General features: G+C 54.1%; 1 protein-coding gene across 1 annotated transcript; it reads right to left on the bottom strand.

Moving 5' to 3' along the window:
* Positions 1 to 5,226: 5,226 nt before the first annotated feature.
* SSUH2 (ssu-2 homolog) lies at positions 5,227 to 15,417 on the bottom strand. Its single transcript, XM_050712793.1, has 11 exons — positions 15,222 to 15,417; positions 14,927 to 15,008; positions 13,571 to 13,700; positions 12,713 to 12,773; positions 12,296 to 12,420; positions 11,655 to 11,717; positions 10,677 to 10,759; positions 9,406 to 9,498; positions 8,326 to 8,431; positions 7,332 to 7,439; positions 5,227 to 5,615 (listed from the first exon to the last, which is right to left on the bottom strand). The coding sequence occupies exons 1-11, from the start codon at positions 15,415 to 15,417 to the stop codon at positions 5,469 to 5,471; spliced, it is 1,194 nt and encodes a 397-aa protein (XP_050568750.1). The 3' UTR covers positions 5,227 to 5,468.
* Positions 15,418 to 15,938: the final 521 nt, after the last annotated feature.

The raw sequence follows: 15,938 nt of genomic DNA, 5'->3' as shown, positions 1-15,938 counted from the left end.
GCCTCCAGGATCCGGAAAGAAGAGAGAAAAAACAGCCTAATTCGGGGCAGTTTTCTCCACAAAAACGAGCTGTGTCAGGAGGTCAGTATGTGAAGAATTTCTGTGCTAAGATAGATGGACAGATCAATGCAGTGGAGATAATATTTTTCTGGGAAAATACTGTTTTTTTGAAGAGTTTCTGCAGTATGCTTTTGGCTTTTCAACTTAAAGCAGTGAGCTGCTCTAGCAGATAGAAGAAACGGTGATTTAAAGGTGCTGGAAGCAAAAACTCATGGAGGAAGCTGACGGGTGCCCAAGGTGGGGGGAGCAGCACGCAGCCCCTCACCTGCAGGCAGGGGACAGAGGCCGGCCCGGAGCGGGCAGCAGTGGTGGCCCCGGGGGACCGAGGAGGCCTGGGCAGGCGCCAGGGAGCGGGAGGGAGCCGGCAGCCTTCGGTGGAGGACCCGGGCCCTGCTGCCTTTGGCAGCTTTGCACTGCTCTGTCACCAAGATCACGAGAGCATGAGTCTAAAGGGCAGCTGCTGTGGCCAAGTCTTTGTATTTATTGGATGAAATGGCATTTAGGATGATTTACCGGCTGTTTAGTCGAAAGGTTGAGCTTTTTTATAAAACTTCAAAGACTCAGGGGTGGGGGCAGCAGTAAGAAACCTTGGCTGGCCTCACCGGGCAGAGTTTGCACCTTGCAGTGCAGATGGGCCCACAGCAGAAACGTGCTGCAGCAAGTGAAACAGCATGCCTTTAGGGAAACGTGCAGCTCTGCTGGGCCTGCGCCCTTCTTACCAGGGGAGGCTGTGGGTGCATGTGGGGCTGGCAGGCGCAGGAGCAGATGGCAAAAGTTCATGGGCAGCAAGCCCATAAGGAGGTAACAGGGGACTGGATATGGACCGGTACCACCCCTCGTGGTGCTGGGAGCATCTTTAGAATAAATAGCCTTTCCCTGGCCCTGTAAAATGGTGTCTTTCCTGTTACTTTTTCTGGCTGGAGAGTAGAAATCAGCCAATACTCAACCAAGCCCCGTTCATGCCAAGGGGCAGAGCCATACGGGTGGGTGCTGCCTGCCCCTGGCACTGCTGCCGGCCCCATCCTGGCAGTGTCAGCGGGCCAGAGGAGAGCTCGGCGGGCAGCCGGCACTTCCCCTGCCCTTGGGGTTCGCTCATGGCAGGCCCTGGCAGCCCTGGCTGGGACGAGGCTCCCCAGGGCCGCCCCTCTCACACAGGCTGCCTGGCCAGAGCCAGGGGTCCGGCCTGCGTGGGGCCGCTGGGGTTGTTTTTCAGTCTTATGTGCAAGTTTCTTTCCTCGTTCTCATGCGGCATTAACAACAAGCATGGTAGTGTGGTTGTTAACAACAGAAATAGCCAGGCCTCTCTGCTAGTGAAGACATCTGAGCACAGGCTGGCAGGCGGAGCGGCAGCACAGAGCTCTGTTTTCCTTAGCTCGGGTAGAGGCAAGCTCTCGCCCCGAGAAATTTTATAGTTTCCTGTGAAAGAAGTTCTGGTAATTCATCAGGCATTAAAACTGTCCTCAAGCCAAGAATTTATTTATTTTTGATCTAAATATAGATGAAGTTCTATTAAAAAAACGCCAGGAATGGCCAAGCTTTCATGACGGGCGCAGGGGAGGCTCACGCCCCGAGGCTGTCCGCAGGGACCAGGACAGCCCCAGACAGCAGGGACCGTCCTCCGCCAGCACGCCCACGTGGGCCTTGCCTGCGGATGCTCCCTGTGGGGTGCTCCCTGTGGGATGCTCCCTCCGGGGATGCTCCCTCTGGGGACACTCTCAGGGCGCAGGAAGGGCTGACGGTCTCGCTGCCTCCAGCAGCCTCTGGCTGCTTGGGGCTGCCCAGTGCTGCTACTCCAAGCCCCTTTCTTGTCCAGGTAAGACATGAGTGGCCGCAGCATTTTCCCTGGGCATGGGGATGCAGGCAGGTCGGAGCATCTCGCAGACACCAGGGTGCTTGAAGGCCCGGCGAGGACTGCTCGGAGCATCTCTGCCTCTCCTCCTGGCAGTGGCCTGCATGGCAGGAGCAGGGGAATCACTGCCAGGGGATGTCGGGGCAGCTGTCCCTCTGCCCGCCGGCCATCGTGGTGGGATCAGGGCATGGCTCCTTAAGGGACCACGGTTTGCCCTTTTCCACCCTAGCAGCAGCAAAGAGGATGAAGTTTATCTCGTGCTTCAAGAATGACTGCATGAGGACCAAGTGGGTTTTGTATTTGTTTCTGAACAACCATTAGCAACTGCTCAGTCCAGAAGGAATCCGGCCTGATGATTATTTAGGCTATTTGGATTGCTTCTAAAGTTTATCTAAACTGTCTGGTCCATCTCTGTTTGTGAGTCAGAAGAAAAACACCCTCCTTTTTTTCCACTTTCCCTTAATGGTGCTGTGTGGTCTCCCTAAAGTGCGTGGTCCCAGGTCTCTCTGCCCGCAGGGACAGGACTGGCTGTGGGGTGGCTGCAGGTTGCATTTCGTTGTGGGCCCAGCCACCACCACCCCAGGAGCTCGAGGCTGGAGCGAGCTGCCCCGTCCCATCCCACCTGCGTGCACGCTCAGGACCCCTCCAGCCCAGGCAGCCCCCTGCTGCCTGACATGTGGGAGCTGTTCCTGGTTCTTTATGTGCTCGCTGCTCTTTGTCTTAACAATTCACCTTCTGTGCGTGCACCAAGCAATATCCATTTATATGCTGATGTCGCAGCAGTTTAGTCACAGGGGGTTTTGTTGCCCAGCTGCAATCTGCATGGACTCTCAGAGGTGCAGGAGGCAGCCCAGTTTACTTCTCTCCCAAGTTTAACCCTTCAAGCAAAACAAAACAAACCCCAGCCCTGGTGGCTCCCTTGACACACTCCAGCGCCAGAGCCCGCGTCCCTGCCCCGCAGCATGGCTGGCCCCAGGGCCAGCACACCCGGGTTGCAGCCAGCACATAAATATATAGAAATAGAAAGCACATATATACACATACATAGAGAGAGATGTGCATAAATGAATCTATAAGTATGGGCAGGAATAACTTTGCCTGCGGACCCTGCCCTGCTGTGTAGGGAAGCCAGCTCTCAGCCCCTTTGTACTGCTGAGTCTTGAAGCTCTGACATGAAGGGTGTGCTGAAAAAGGGCCTGACATCCATGCTGATTTTTAAAGATATGATTGATCCAACTTTTGTTAACAACAGTTTGAGTCTTGTTCTTCCTTTTCTGGGGCACGTTTTTGTGGTGTATTTAGTCCTCTTGAAGCCTCTTCCAGCACTAATTCCTACCCGACGTTGCTGCAGGGAGCCCAAAGACAAAGCGGGAAGCCCCTGGAAGTGGTAGGTCCATACTGGAGGGCATCACAGTACAGCACTCAAGCACGCATCTTTCCGCAGCATCTAGAAGGACAGCTAGCTTGCGGAAGCAGCAAACAGGACACGACACACCTCGTCCTGTGCTTCAAAATGTCTGTGCCCTGTTGGGCTGCCTTCCTGGGAGCGTGGGCAACGGCAGCATGCCGTGCGTCTCCTCCTGCCCTTGGCAATGTGCGATGCTGCGGACACCCTTGTCCTGGGCTTGATGTGGGTAAGGAGCCAGTCCAGAGTTAGACACACACACAAAAGAACCAAAAACCTATTAAATGTGTGGTTTAATAACAAGGCTGTTAGTGCCTGTGTTTGCTTTTGCTGCAGAGCTATCAGCGGCAGCAGAGGAGGCCCCTGCAGAGCAATACCAACGCTGCGCAGTCCCTTGGAGGGAGGTGTGCAGATGTGGTGCATCTGCCGTGCTTTTGTGCATCTTGTTTTACGCGAGCACAAGGTCCCATTTGCAGTTAATGGGAGCGATACACAATGTGCCATGTGCTCGGTCGTACTGCCAGTATGCTCAAGCTCCCTTTCAAAACCTGCCCGAGACGGCACACGCAGCCTACCAACACTTCCCACCCCAGGGGAGCAAAGCAAAACTGAGGGACTGCAGCGAGGCAGAAGGAGACAGCCAAAGGTGTGCTTTAAAACGCACTGCTGTCCCCGCAGCTCCTCCGAGCACACCTGCATTGCGCTGCTGCTTGCACAATCCTTTGGTAAAAGTGGGTCTGCAAGGGGGGGCTGACACCAGCTCTGGGCTGGCACCCCCCTGCGCACACAGCCTGGGGCACAGAGCTGCCCAGGGCAGCCCCAGTGCTGGGGACAGTGCGGGGCAGCATTGCATCACTGGCACGGGGCATGGCTGCAGCTGCTGCCCACGTCTCTCCCCATGGCAAAACCAGGAGAGCTCTTCTCCCCCTCACACACTCATTCCCTCTGTTTGCACATTACCAGAAACAACTTTTTTCTTTTCTTTTCGAAACAGCATTAGAAAACACTTCTTTTACAAAGTAATTTTCAACTCACTTGTTTTAAAATCTGTCAGCTGTTAAATGCCTGTCCCCAGTCCTCCTTGCATTCCTCTCCTCTCTCAGTCCCCATTCAAGCTGACAGTGTGGGTCTTTATCTTTTACAAGATTCCCAGAACTTCAATGTGTTTTTCCCATGCTGATTTGCTGTGATAAGGTACTAATTCAACTGTCAGCTCAGTGACAGACAACAAGAGTGCCAGTGTGCAGGCAGCACACCCCCATCTGATGCAGCAATCTGTTGGGGTCTGCCAATGCCACCCACGCAAAAAACCTCCATTAGGCCCCCAAACAGCACGAGAACTATGAAAAAATCATAGAGGAGAAGAGGAGTGGTGCTTGGTTTCTTTTTAACTGTAAGTGTTGATGTCTTTCTGTTTCCTTGCACATTCCTGAACTTTTCAAGGGTCTGTTCGCTTTATCTTCTCCAGCTTTACGCTGCAAACAAGTGCTGGATTTAGCCTTAAACCCAGAGCGATCTGCAGTTCTCCTGCAGGCTTCTGTAAGAGAAACGTTGCAAGACGGGTGCTAAAAAAGAAAAAGAAGGATGAGAAGCCCTGGCAGAACTGCCTCCTGCCAGCACTTGAGGCAATGGTATTGCTGGATGAGGCCCCCCATGGGTGCTGCCCCCGGCAGCCGCCACGGGCCCCACATGCAGCCCAGGCTGCAAGAGCCCTTTGTCCTCATACAGTAACTTCTATATCAGCAGCACTGCCCGTCAGGTGAGGGTAGTGGGTATTTTAAAGTGAAATCCTTTGAAGTTAGATTTGATAATTGGATAGATTTTGAAATATAGCATTATGGATTATGTAGTAATTTGGGAAATCTGATAAATAAAATGGGGAAAGAAAGGCGACAGTCAGAAACGGCGTGGCTGGACTGAAAATGTCTCTGTCAATAGGCATCGCTTTAATGATGCAGCATTACAGCAAGGAAGGGAAGCATCCAGCAGGGAAATCTCTACCCAAAAGCCTGATCCTGCGCCCAGCGGGAGGTCTGGGGCCGGCAGGGCTGTGAGATGCCGGCAGTTTGGGGGCAGCACGGCCTCACTGCAGCTCGCAGCCCTGTGCTGCACGCCAGGAAAGCGCCCACAGGGCCCTGCCGCGCCCCAGGGCCCTCACACGATGTTGCAGCCACAGCAGCACCTCTCGGGGTAGTCCAGCGCGTACACCTTGTTTTCGAGCCCGTAGATGTAATAGAGGTAAGGCTTCCCTGAGTACTGGTAGTGCACTTCTGTGATGGGGATTCGCTCGACAGTTTGACGCTAGGAAAAGAAACGGAGAAGCCCCAGTTAGCTATGTGGTGTTTGGAGCTGGCGTGGTGTCACACTTTGGGCTGATATGCCCCAAAACTCCCAGCTTTTGGCCACAAGCCTTTCGGGGCTGGGACCGCAGCTGCTTAGCAAAGGGGAACCAAAAAAGCCATAGAGACAGAAGAGCCCGACACTGCAGCCGTCCCAAAAGCTCCCCTAGCTGTAGCACCAGCTTGTTTTGGCCCATATTGCACCACTTTTATTGCATTTACAGCTCTTTAAGCTAATTCCTTAAATCCGGTAAGCCCTTATTTCCACGCCTGGTGTGCTAGTGCATCCTCCTGCCTCGTGTGCTTGAGGGCTGCGTGTGGAGGCGATTCCCCCATCCTTGCCCTGGGCAGGCAGCAGCCTGCGTGCCACCAGCAGGCACTGGGTTTTGTGGTGGAAAGTCCCCTCTGTCTGCTGGAGGCAGGGCCGGCAGTCACGGGATTGTCTGGCAACGAAAACATCCCGGTGAGGGCAACGATGCCACCAGATTCTGGGTGAGTTTAAAAGAAAATGCAAATAAAGGAGCCCCATGAAACCGAATGATGACAGAAGGCACGAAGCCTGCCTTCACCTTGCAGCAAGTGGGGCCTGGCGTGGTCCCTGCCCATGGGGACATTTTCCCTGCGCCGTGCCCGACCCCACCGTACCCCCGCACCGCTTCACGGCCAGCATCAGGGGAAAGCAGAACAGCACCAGCCAAGCAGGAGGAGATATTTCCTTCCCCCACCTTTTTCCAAAAGATGCAGATTATTAAGCAGAACTTCAGACAACAGCAAGTGGAAGGGATGAAAAATTAACTGGTGGGGAAGCGCTGGCAGAACGCAGCCTGGATCTACACAGAAGCCACGTGGTGCCGGGGACTTGGCACGGAGGGATGTTTTCAGCACCTGCTTTCCTGTACAGCTAGAGGAAGCTTTGGGTGTGCAGCAGTCTATGAACAAACTGCTTTTGATGCTGAGAACTGGAAATTATAGGCTGGAATTAAGTTGGAAGACAGAAATTTGCCGGAGAGATGGCTTTGACAGACCACATGGAAAATCATGCCATCTCCCCCTAAGTTTATTTTGATCTTTCAATTTACTTGCAATTTTAATAAGAAATCTTGTCTTTCCTGTGGGTGAAAAGACAGTGTGTTCTAGCTAAACTTGTGCATTTGCATTTATAATAGGAGCAACAGAGATTGCCACATTCTAGCAAGAATCAGATGGAGTGGAATCCTAACATTTATTCAAAAATAGCTTCTAAATATAAATAGTGATAATAACTAACATTTGCCAGGGCTCTGAAAAGGTAAAAGGGAAAATAATAGCCACAACTGCCTACATCTTTGAATATATTCTTGTAAAATTATTTCCTGGGTATTTTACTTGGTAATTATGATTTCTTTTTCATTCACTAAAGGTCACCTCTAAATAAATAATGAAATCGGTTACTGCTCCCAACATCCTACTGTGTCTGGCCACGCTCACTGGCCGACCATAATTAGCTGAACCATAATTAGCTGAATTTCCAGGGCCGGCTGGTGGGCACCGTCCTCACGGTGTGTCCTGTGGGATGGGGGGACGCCGAGGGGATGGCACCCCAGCACCATGCCGTTACTGCTCCTCAGGGGCCAGCACCACTTGGCACGACCTGTGAGCTCCCCACGGTGCCGCTCTGGCAGCCCTGGGACCCCCTTACCTGCCGCAGGATGCGGGAGGAGCTGGCAAACGCCGCGCTGTGCTCGGCGATGGCGCGCCGCGAGGCCCGGGAGATGGCGGGCTCAGGGAAGTCAACGATGGGGTACACCTGCAAGAAATAAACCCGACAGCGTGCCAGGGAAGCTGCTGCTCCTGCGCTGACAGACCTGGCTGGAAGCAGGCACTGGGGGACTGGAAAGATTCCCCAACAGGACCCACCGTCACCTTCTTCCAGTAGCACAGCACTCTTAAGACAGAGGTTTTTTTAAAGCCTCTCTGTTTACCCCACTATGCGGACAGAAGAAATATTTGGCTTATGGGCAAAAGCAGAATTAGTCAAGAATGCAGCTACTTCTCGCACAGCGTGAGTGATAGCCGTCTGTGTAAGAGCCCCACAGACTAGCACTCACAGAACTTCAGATCTAAAACACTCACTGAAGAATGACTCAGATGCTAAAGCATCATTTAAAGCCCAAGGGACTCAGCAGCACCAGATGCAAAGCGTTCACTACAGATGCCTGACATTGAGTAACAGCTCCCCGGGAGAGAGGCAGTCTGTGCTTGGATGGCGCCTGGCTCCAGCTCCTGGTACATGGCTGAAATTTCTACCAGTTCCTGCCAGCCAACTAATAAATAACTCGCCCCGGCTTTTGCAGGTATATGGAGGCTGCATGGGCAGTGGAGAACATGCAGTGGGCACTATTCAAAGCCCCAGGAATGCACATGCTGCTGGATGGCTCCTGTTACTGCTGGAGAGTGGCCGGGGATGACTCGGGGCAGGGGCTCCTGCCCGCCTGGCTGTGCCCACCCAAAGTACCATGGTGGGGTTGAGCCCGGCTGCTGCAGCCTGGCTTGGTCCTCTTTTGTCGGGCAGAAAATCCAGCAAGGCCAGGTCCCAGGAGGGAGCTAAGGATGCCCTGCACTACCTGTGGGCCCTCCCGTCCCCGATCCCGCAGCACACGGGGAGGGATCGCCTCCCCCGCAGTCACACTCACCACCACGTTTTCATCTTTGAATATATTCTCGCCACTGACTTTGCTGAGCAGCTCCCCTGGGAAGTTCGGGTGATGCTCAGAAACAAATTCAAAAACATTGTTCCTCCTGCAAGAGCGAGGGAAAGCCAACGAGCGATCAGAGGTTGTGTGCAGGGCACTGACCCATCTCCCGACTCCTGAATGCCTGAGTAATGCTCGAGCGCTCCCTGATTTCTGAGGACAACCACCATCTCTGCCCAGCCTTTGTGCACTCCTGCATTAGCTCCTTAATAACCCTGTATATGCAACAACCATGGGTGACTCTTGGATAAATAATCCTGAAATCAGCACTTCATGGTGATCAGCCTGCCTAGCCTTCTAAACCTATCAACTCCTTACTTCAGGAGAGGTCATGTATTCCCCGTCCAAAGCCCTGGCTCGTATCAGAGCGAACCTTTCTGGTCTATGGTTGTGGGACACGGCCAAGGCTGGTGGCTGATGCTGGACGTCCCACCTGGTGGAGCCTGCCCTGGGCCCTGCACCCTGCAGGAGCCCCACCAGCACGCTGAGCACGGCTGGGGCAGCTTCCAAGTGCAAGTCACTCTATGGACAGGTGGATACTGTGCTCTGAAAAGAGAGGTCTTCACACAGGGTAACTGGAGGCATTTTGTAAAAAGATGGGAAAGTGCTTAGGATGCACCCAAAGCAGCAGGTATGGCTTTCAACCAAACCTCTCAAGCTAAGATTTGTTTAGCCCCATCTGCTATCTCTGGCATCAAATGGGAAGTACCGGAGCTGCAACACAGCCATCAGCCCCATGCCACCACTAAAACCCCAGAAAAAGGAGCTCAGCCACTGCCCCCTACTACCTCTGGCATCCTCAGCTGCCCGAGCTTCGGGTCTGGACTGTGCAAGTTTGGTACCCATGGAGAGAAATGACCAGCATCATTAAAAGCTAAACCTGGCCCTCTCAGCCCCCGTTCCTGCCTGACCAGCGCCGATAAATCTTGTCTTAGCTTCCCCCTACAAAGCAAGCTGAGTTTCAAAGCCTCGCGGGAAAATAAGGAATAAAATTAACAGCCATGAACCTGTGCTGCTTACCAGGTTATCACCAGCTGCCTGAAGTGCCGGAGCTTTTTCTCTCCTTGGCATGTTGTGCACGTCTTGCTGCCCCGGCCGGAACAGGTACTGCACCTTTGGAGGCAATGACAGGGGCTGCAGGGCTGGGGCTGCTGGGTGCAGGACGTGCCCGGAGCACCACCAGACCACTGCCAGGGACGCAGCGCATCGGCTGGGGAAGGCCAGCCGCACAGCGATCTGTAAGTGGGGAGCTCGTCACAGGATGTATTCGTACCTCTAATTAAGGATAAGCACGATTTCCCCACACGATGGTAAGAAGGGAGTGTCACTGCAAAGGCGCTGCTGCCTGTGCCTCTGCCAGAGGCGGGAGGCATACGCTGCTGCACGGAGCATTTTGATGGCATCAGTGCAACGCGGATTAGCAGCAGTTAGCGACTGATTCATTAAGGCTCTTCCAGCCATCATTAGCCCCAGTGGATTCATGCTTTAAAATGACTGCCATGATTATGCACAATACCATCTCTGTTATTTTAAACTTAATGGAGCCACGTAAACAAAACAGCTCCAGAACAGTACCTTCTTTTTTGTCACTGAAGGATCATTTTTAAGCCTGTTAAGTTTCATGTTTGGAAAAACAATAGGGTGGTAATTCTCTGGCTGTAAAACCTGCCAAAGCCGGAATGATGCGCTGCCGAAACGGGACCTAAAGCACAGCCTGCAAACATCAGTGAGAAGTCTTCTGCTGGCATCCACAGGCTTCGGAGAGCTCTCCCGAGTGCCGGCTCCTGCCCTGCACCTGCACCACTCGCCGCCAGCTGTCCTGAGCCTGCCGGGCCTGCGGGCAGCAGGGGGCTGCACCCCAGTGTCCTCGGAGCCTTTTTTCTGAGAAACCCTGCTCCCTCTGGAAAAGCCGGAGCTTTTTCCAGCATCCCAGAGAGGCTGGGAAATGCAACAGCCTTGTAGCAGAACGGTAACAAAATTGGGAGAACGGAGAGACAACAAATTAATATTTTCAAAAAGCTTAAGATGTTAACCTCATGAGTCTGGGATACGAGCCAGGCTTCCGAATGCTGAGTGGGACACACAGAGTGAACAGCAGGTGTTCAAACAAAAAGTCATTTGGAAGTCAGAGGGGAAAAAGGGCTCTTTCTAACCATTTTTTTTCGTGGAGAATAGAGCTATTGCTGCATTGACGTTCCTTTCAGGTGATCCTCGTGGCAGCAAAACAAACAAAGCGCGCAGGCATCTCCGCCTGGGTGGTACCACGAGGTGCCTCCCGCAGCAGCCCCTACCTGCTGCGGCCCGTGCCGGAGCAGAGCTGGCACCTCTGCTGCTTTAGCCTCCGCCGGGACCCCCTGCACGTCACGCACCTCGCCTGCGAACACACCGAGGCGTTAAAACAGAAGGTGGCTGCCAGAACAAAATCGTGGCGGGCGTAGCAACAAAAAGCTTTTATGTACATTATTGGAATAATCGCTAATTCGGGCTTGCGGAGAAATGCATTAAGCCAAGTATGTACCTTGCAGTGAAAAGAGCGTATGAAATAGCTCATATAGTGTGCCTCCGGATTAATTAGGTGTTTCGGTCAAATTAACCAGCGATGTAAATTGGACACACGATCTAGGCTGAAATGCCTTTTTTCTTACAGATGGAATTTTCCACTGTTATTTAGTCAGGTTGTTAGCAGTACGCTTTTATTTACTAGCATTTAATCTGACTAATTAAGCAGCAATTTTAGTGCAATAACAATACATCTTTGGGCTGTCTTTGGAAATATCTGTGTAGCAGAACAAGCACAAAGAGGAGGCCAGGTCTGCAGCTGCCCTTGCACCCTGGGTCCAGCCTTCCCTTCCGTTTGGAAGCCCCAAACACAGAGCTGAGCATGTCCGAAGGCAGCAAACAACTCGCTGTACTTCATGCCTGAGATCTGAGCTCATGTCAACAGTGCAGAAGCAAAACCTCCTTTCCCTCTCACCACTGCGACACGCAGGCTGTGGACAGAGAGCGGGGTGAGACCTCTCTGGTGGCCGGGCAGGGTTCGGATGGTCCCGCTCAGCATCTCCGCAGGGACCTGGCGACACCAGCGGGACAGTGCACGGAGCCCCAGCCCCGGGGGCAGCAAACAGGGGCGAGGCAGGACTGCCCCTCAGGCTCCCCGCCTCAGAATAAGTGCAGCAAAATGGTAGCACATGTTGCCGATTCACAAACAAAACCAAGCGAAGCAGAACAGAAAGGCAGAGCTCCTGGTGGCAGCTGTCACAGCTCCTTACCCGGCCCGCACCGTGGCACGCGCCGCACTGTGATCGGCCACGACCGTGGCACCTGTGACACTCCTGAAATCAGAGAGTTACTCATGCACAAAGCTGCCGAGGTTTCAGACATCTCATATTATGCACACGCACTCCTCCTGCATCAAAATTCAGTGACAACATTCTGGTCTGAATGGGACAGAACCCAATACCATAAAATTGTGCTGTAAGAGCACTAAAGGAGTCATAAATAATAATTATTTAACAAACGCAAATGTCTGCATAATGCTGGCAAAAGAAAGTCATTTTTTTCTTTATTCATAGTTTCACTAAAAAGTAAAATAAATTGACCAACTATAGAGCTTGTCAAGAGCTAAATGGGAACTGTCATGGGAACAAATGTTCTGCTAATGTGGGAAAAAAATTAACAAAAGGGGAAAAATCATCTAGTGCTGTTTCTTGAAAAGGCCGAAGCAAAATTTGTCCTCAAACTTCTAGAAGAAGAAACACCAGGAAGAAGGAATCTCTGACTATTTTCCCAGGCATTTAAGGCGGAAAAAACGGGAAGCAGAGGACTGAAGCCTGGGGCCCACCACCGCCAGGCGGAGCTGAGGGTGCCGCGGCAGGGATGTGCTCCCCGCGCCCCGAGGAGCAGGACTCACCCTGACCAGCGCTGAGCGGGGCACCCGGCAGCGCCGTGTCTGGCCCTGGAAGAGCGGGGGGACCCCGACCTCCACGTCCCAGAGGTCTGGGGGGATGTCCCCAGGGGGTCTGGATGCTCCGGGCTCTGCAGAGGGGACGGCATCTTACCTGCCTGGCTGGAGGCAGTGTTCAGATGCTGGCCAGCTCCCGGCACTGCTGGGGACCGGCCGACATCGCCCCTTATCCCTGTCCCCACTCCCACCTCCAGCCCCATTCCTATCCCCATCCCCACCCCCATCCCAGGACCAGTCCTCTGTGGGTCCATGCCATGGGCACCCGAGGTGCTGAGCGCCCTCCTTTCACCACGGCACAGCCCCAGGCCGGGGACATCACTGCCCATTTGGGCTATTCCAGATGGACGGAGGGCAGTCACTTACTGGTGAAGGGCTCAAATGCCCACTCGCTTAACCGTGATTCACTGAAAGTCTCCAGTCGATACTAGAAGAGAAAAAATCACGCACAGGCCACAGAGACAGCTTGTACCAAGTAGGTATTGTAACCACGACTAGCGAGTGTGGGAGAACATCTGCCCCAAAGTGCCTGTCAAAGGGCACTCCCAATGCCCTGTTTCTCACTGCTCATCCATTACCCACTTCTAACACCCGAAAAGAGCCAGCAGGGAGGGGACACAGCACACAACTCCCCCAGAGAGCAGCCCAGGCACGGAGCCGTGGCACAGGGACCCAAGTGCTGCTTGCTGGGCACTGCCCTGGGGGCAGCGACTTGCCCAAGCCAAGGCCAGCTGTTACGGGCAGCAAGCACAAAATCTGCCAGAAATGTTTCCAGTGAGAGGAGTGACAATAGAGAATCAAAGTCCACATGTTTTCTGTGGAATTAAATATTGCAAAGACACATTCACAGCTGGGGGCACGCAGGGCACTGCAGTTCACCCTGTGCTTGTGCGCATCCAAAGAAACAAGCTGCAGAGCACGTCCCTCCCATCTAGCTAAGGGAACGGCCGTCTTTTGCAAAGCTGAGCTGCGAAAGAAGGTCTGCAGGGCTTTGCCAGGGTGATGCTTTGCTGTGGAGGGAGATGGACCTTTCAGCTAGAAAGCTTGCCGGCAGCTCCTGGGTAGGTTTTCCTTGGAAAGCACGTATATGACTGCGTTCAAAGTAGGGTGAAAGCACTCTTATTAAATGACCAGACAATTCTTTGTGGCCCAAAGTCACCACGTGATTGGAAACTGCCCCATGCTCAGAAGAGGTGGCCCAAGAGGCCCCCTGGGTGTCCTCACCCGGTAGGTGACGTGCGGGCGCAGCTCCCGGATGACCAGCTCCGCCGCCGCTCTGCTCCCGTAGCAGCGCCTGGCGGCCACGAAGCGCAGCAGGGCTCTCCTGGCCGCCGCCTCCGTCAGCGGGGGGACGCTGCGAGGAACCGACACCAACAGGTTTCTGCTCTGCACTTGCTTTAAAGGCCTGGAAACAGTGCACTTAACTTACTGCAAAAGTGACCTAAGGAGAGCTCATCTGGGAGCACCCACATCCTTCGCACAACCACTGCTGGAATCTTTCTTCTTACGAAAGAAAAAGAGATTTCTGCTCCTAAAAATACTTTCGTGTAATATCACTAAGGCCATTAGGAAAGAGTGGTCTAAAGCAAATACTGTGTGTGCAAACCCTGCCCTTCAGCAGGCTGCACTGAGAGCTGGGTCGAAATGACACTGTGGCTCTGCAAGCCGTGAACTGACAGCTTCCCTGCCAGCAATCACGGTGGTAGCAGCGTGTCACGGCACTGCCCCACGGGGACCCATCCACGTCCCGAGCTCAGCGTTTCTGGGGGAAACCTAAGACACAGCTGCACCTAACAGGTACTCTCAAGACTCTGGATCAGATTCTGTTTCTCTAAGTTTACTGGACACTTACGAACTCAAAGCTCCTATGTTTATTTATTCACTTTTCTGTCCTTTCAAAACCGTGAGAAGTTTGGGCAGGTCACTCTGTCTAGCAGTCATTTTTTCCCCTCTCATTCTGGCTGAGCAATGTAATGCCACCAGCTATCCAGTCTCAATCTCTGTGGAGAAGGAAAGCAGCAGGAGCAGACTCCCTCCACCCCACGTTACTTTGGATCAAATGTTGCTTTTCATGCTGTGTCTCTTTTTGCTCTTTTTCTGTGTGCAGAAGAAAAAGGTTGGGTTTTGTTTTGGTTTTGTTTGAAATTCAAGATGAAGATCAGAAGAGGAAAAAAAGACAACGAACAGTACATAAAAGCAGAATAACCAAGCCCCGAGAGAAAGGCTAGCCACTGGTGTTCCAAAGAAAACTCTGTGAGTTTTGCCCTACCTCTTGGGAGTGGTTCTGCTCTGCCATGTGTGGCAGGGGAAATGCCACCAGCCCAGCGGTGGGGCTGCAGCCGCTCTCAGCTCTCACCCCTGCCACCAGGCTCTCCCAGGCCCAAGGCAGCACCATGGATTCTCGGCAGCCCCCAGCCTCCCACCGGAGCCGTGACCCCTGCCCACTGCCTCCCACCCGCTGCAAGGGCAGGACCGTGCGGTGCTGACGGCTCCGGGGGCTTGGGCACCACCAGCCTGGGGGGCTTGGGCAAAGGGCTCAGCCAAGGGAATCGCTCAAAATGCGACCTCCCCAGTGCTTACCTGGGCTGCGGGAAGGGGGGGCGGATCCTCTGCTGCCCGAGCTCACCCTGCAGGCCCAGAGGTGGTGCCACTGGCTTGGCTTCTATGGGAGAGAGACATGGAGGAATTCAAGCCCAACTGAAACTGAAGGTAACTGCTCAGTAACGCGCTAAGATTTATCTGCGGCAGCAAAAGCTGCTCCCAGGACAGCCGCTCGCTGCACACCGAGCCCCCTGCACCACTGCCAGGAGCCGCGGCCAGCCCAGCCCACCCCAGTGCTGTCCTGGCTCATCCCAGTGGCGCCCCAGCCACGCACTGGGATGCTCCGGGCGTCCCCACCACGCGGTGCTGGCCCTGCGGCTGTGCTGGGGCCGTGCTGGGGCCGTGTCCCCGCTCAGCAGGGGCCGGAGCCGAGCCCCCCCTGAGGCTGCAGCAGCGCGCACCGGGGGGCTTCCAGGGGCTGCCCAACGAGGCCGGGGGTGCGGTGCGGGCCCCGCCGTGCCCGCACCCATGGGCGCAGAGAAGGAGATGCGGGAGGGATTGCGGGAGAGATTTGCCGTCGTGCCCCCGCCCGGCGGTCCGGGAGCGCGGTCCCTGCGCTGAGGTGGAGCAATGCTGACACCCCGCGGCTGTCTGGGGGGCCAAGAGCTGCACGCACATACGGGCGGAGCGGGGCGTGGAGCTGAGCACCGCGACCCGGAGCACCAGCCTTCCCCCTGAGCAGTTCGGAGTTCCTGCTCCCTCAGCAACTGCCTTCTCTAAAAGTTTCCAGCTCGCTTCAGTTCTGTTTGCGGGGTTTGTTTCCCTGAGTACCACTCTAAAAATAACCACTGCTAACAATTGGTGCTCCTGGTTCCTAATGCAGAAACAATTCTTTTTATTTAGCCTTTTTTTCCAGTGGCCTTTCCTATCACGGCAGCTGATTATGAAACGTCAGTCTGTGCGAGCAAGGAGCCTGTGGAAGGGCCAGGAAATGCCAGCGCGGTAACAACCGGCGATGGGAGCTGCACAAAGCGAGGCTGAAGGGAGCCAT

The sequence above is a fragment of the Cygnus atratus genome, chromosome 10 (genome assembly GCF_013377495.2).
Source record: "Cygnus atratus isolate AKBS03 ecotype Queensland, Australia chromosome 10, CAtr_DNAZoo_HiC_assembly, whole genome shotgun sequence".
NCBI classification, from domain to species: domain Eukaryota; kingdom Metazoa; phylum Chordata; class Aves; order Anseriformes; family Anatidae; genus Cygnus; species Cygnus atratus.
The sequence above is the reverse complement of the archived record's forward strand: the minus strand, read 5'-3'. Positions and strand labels throughout refer to the sequence as shown.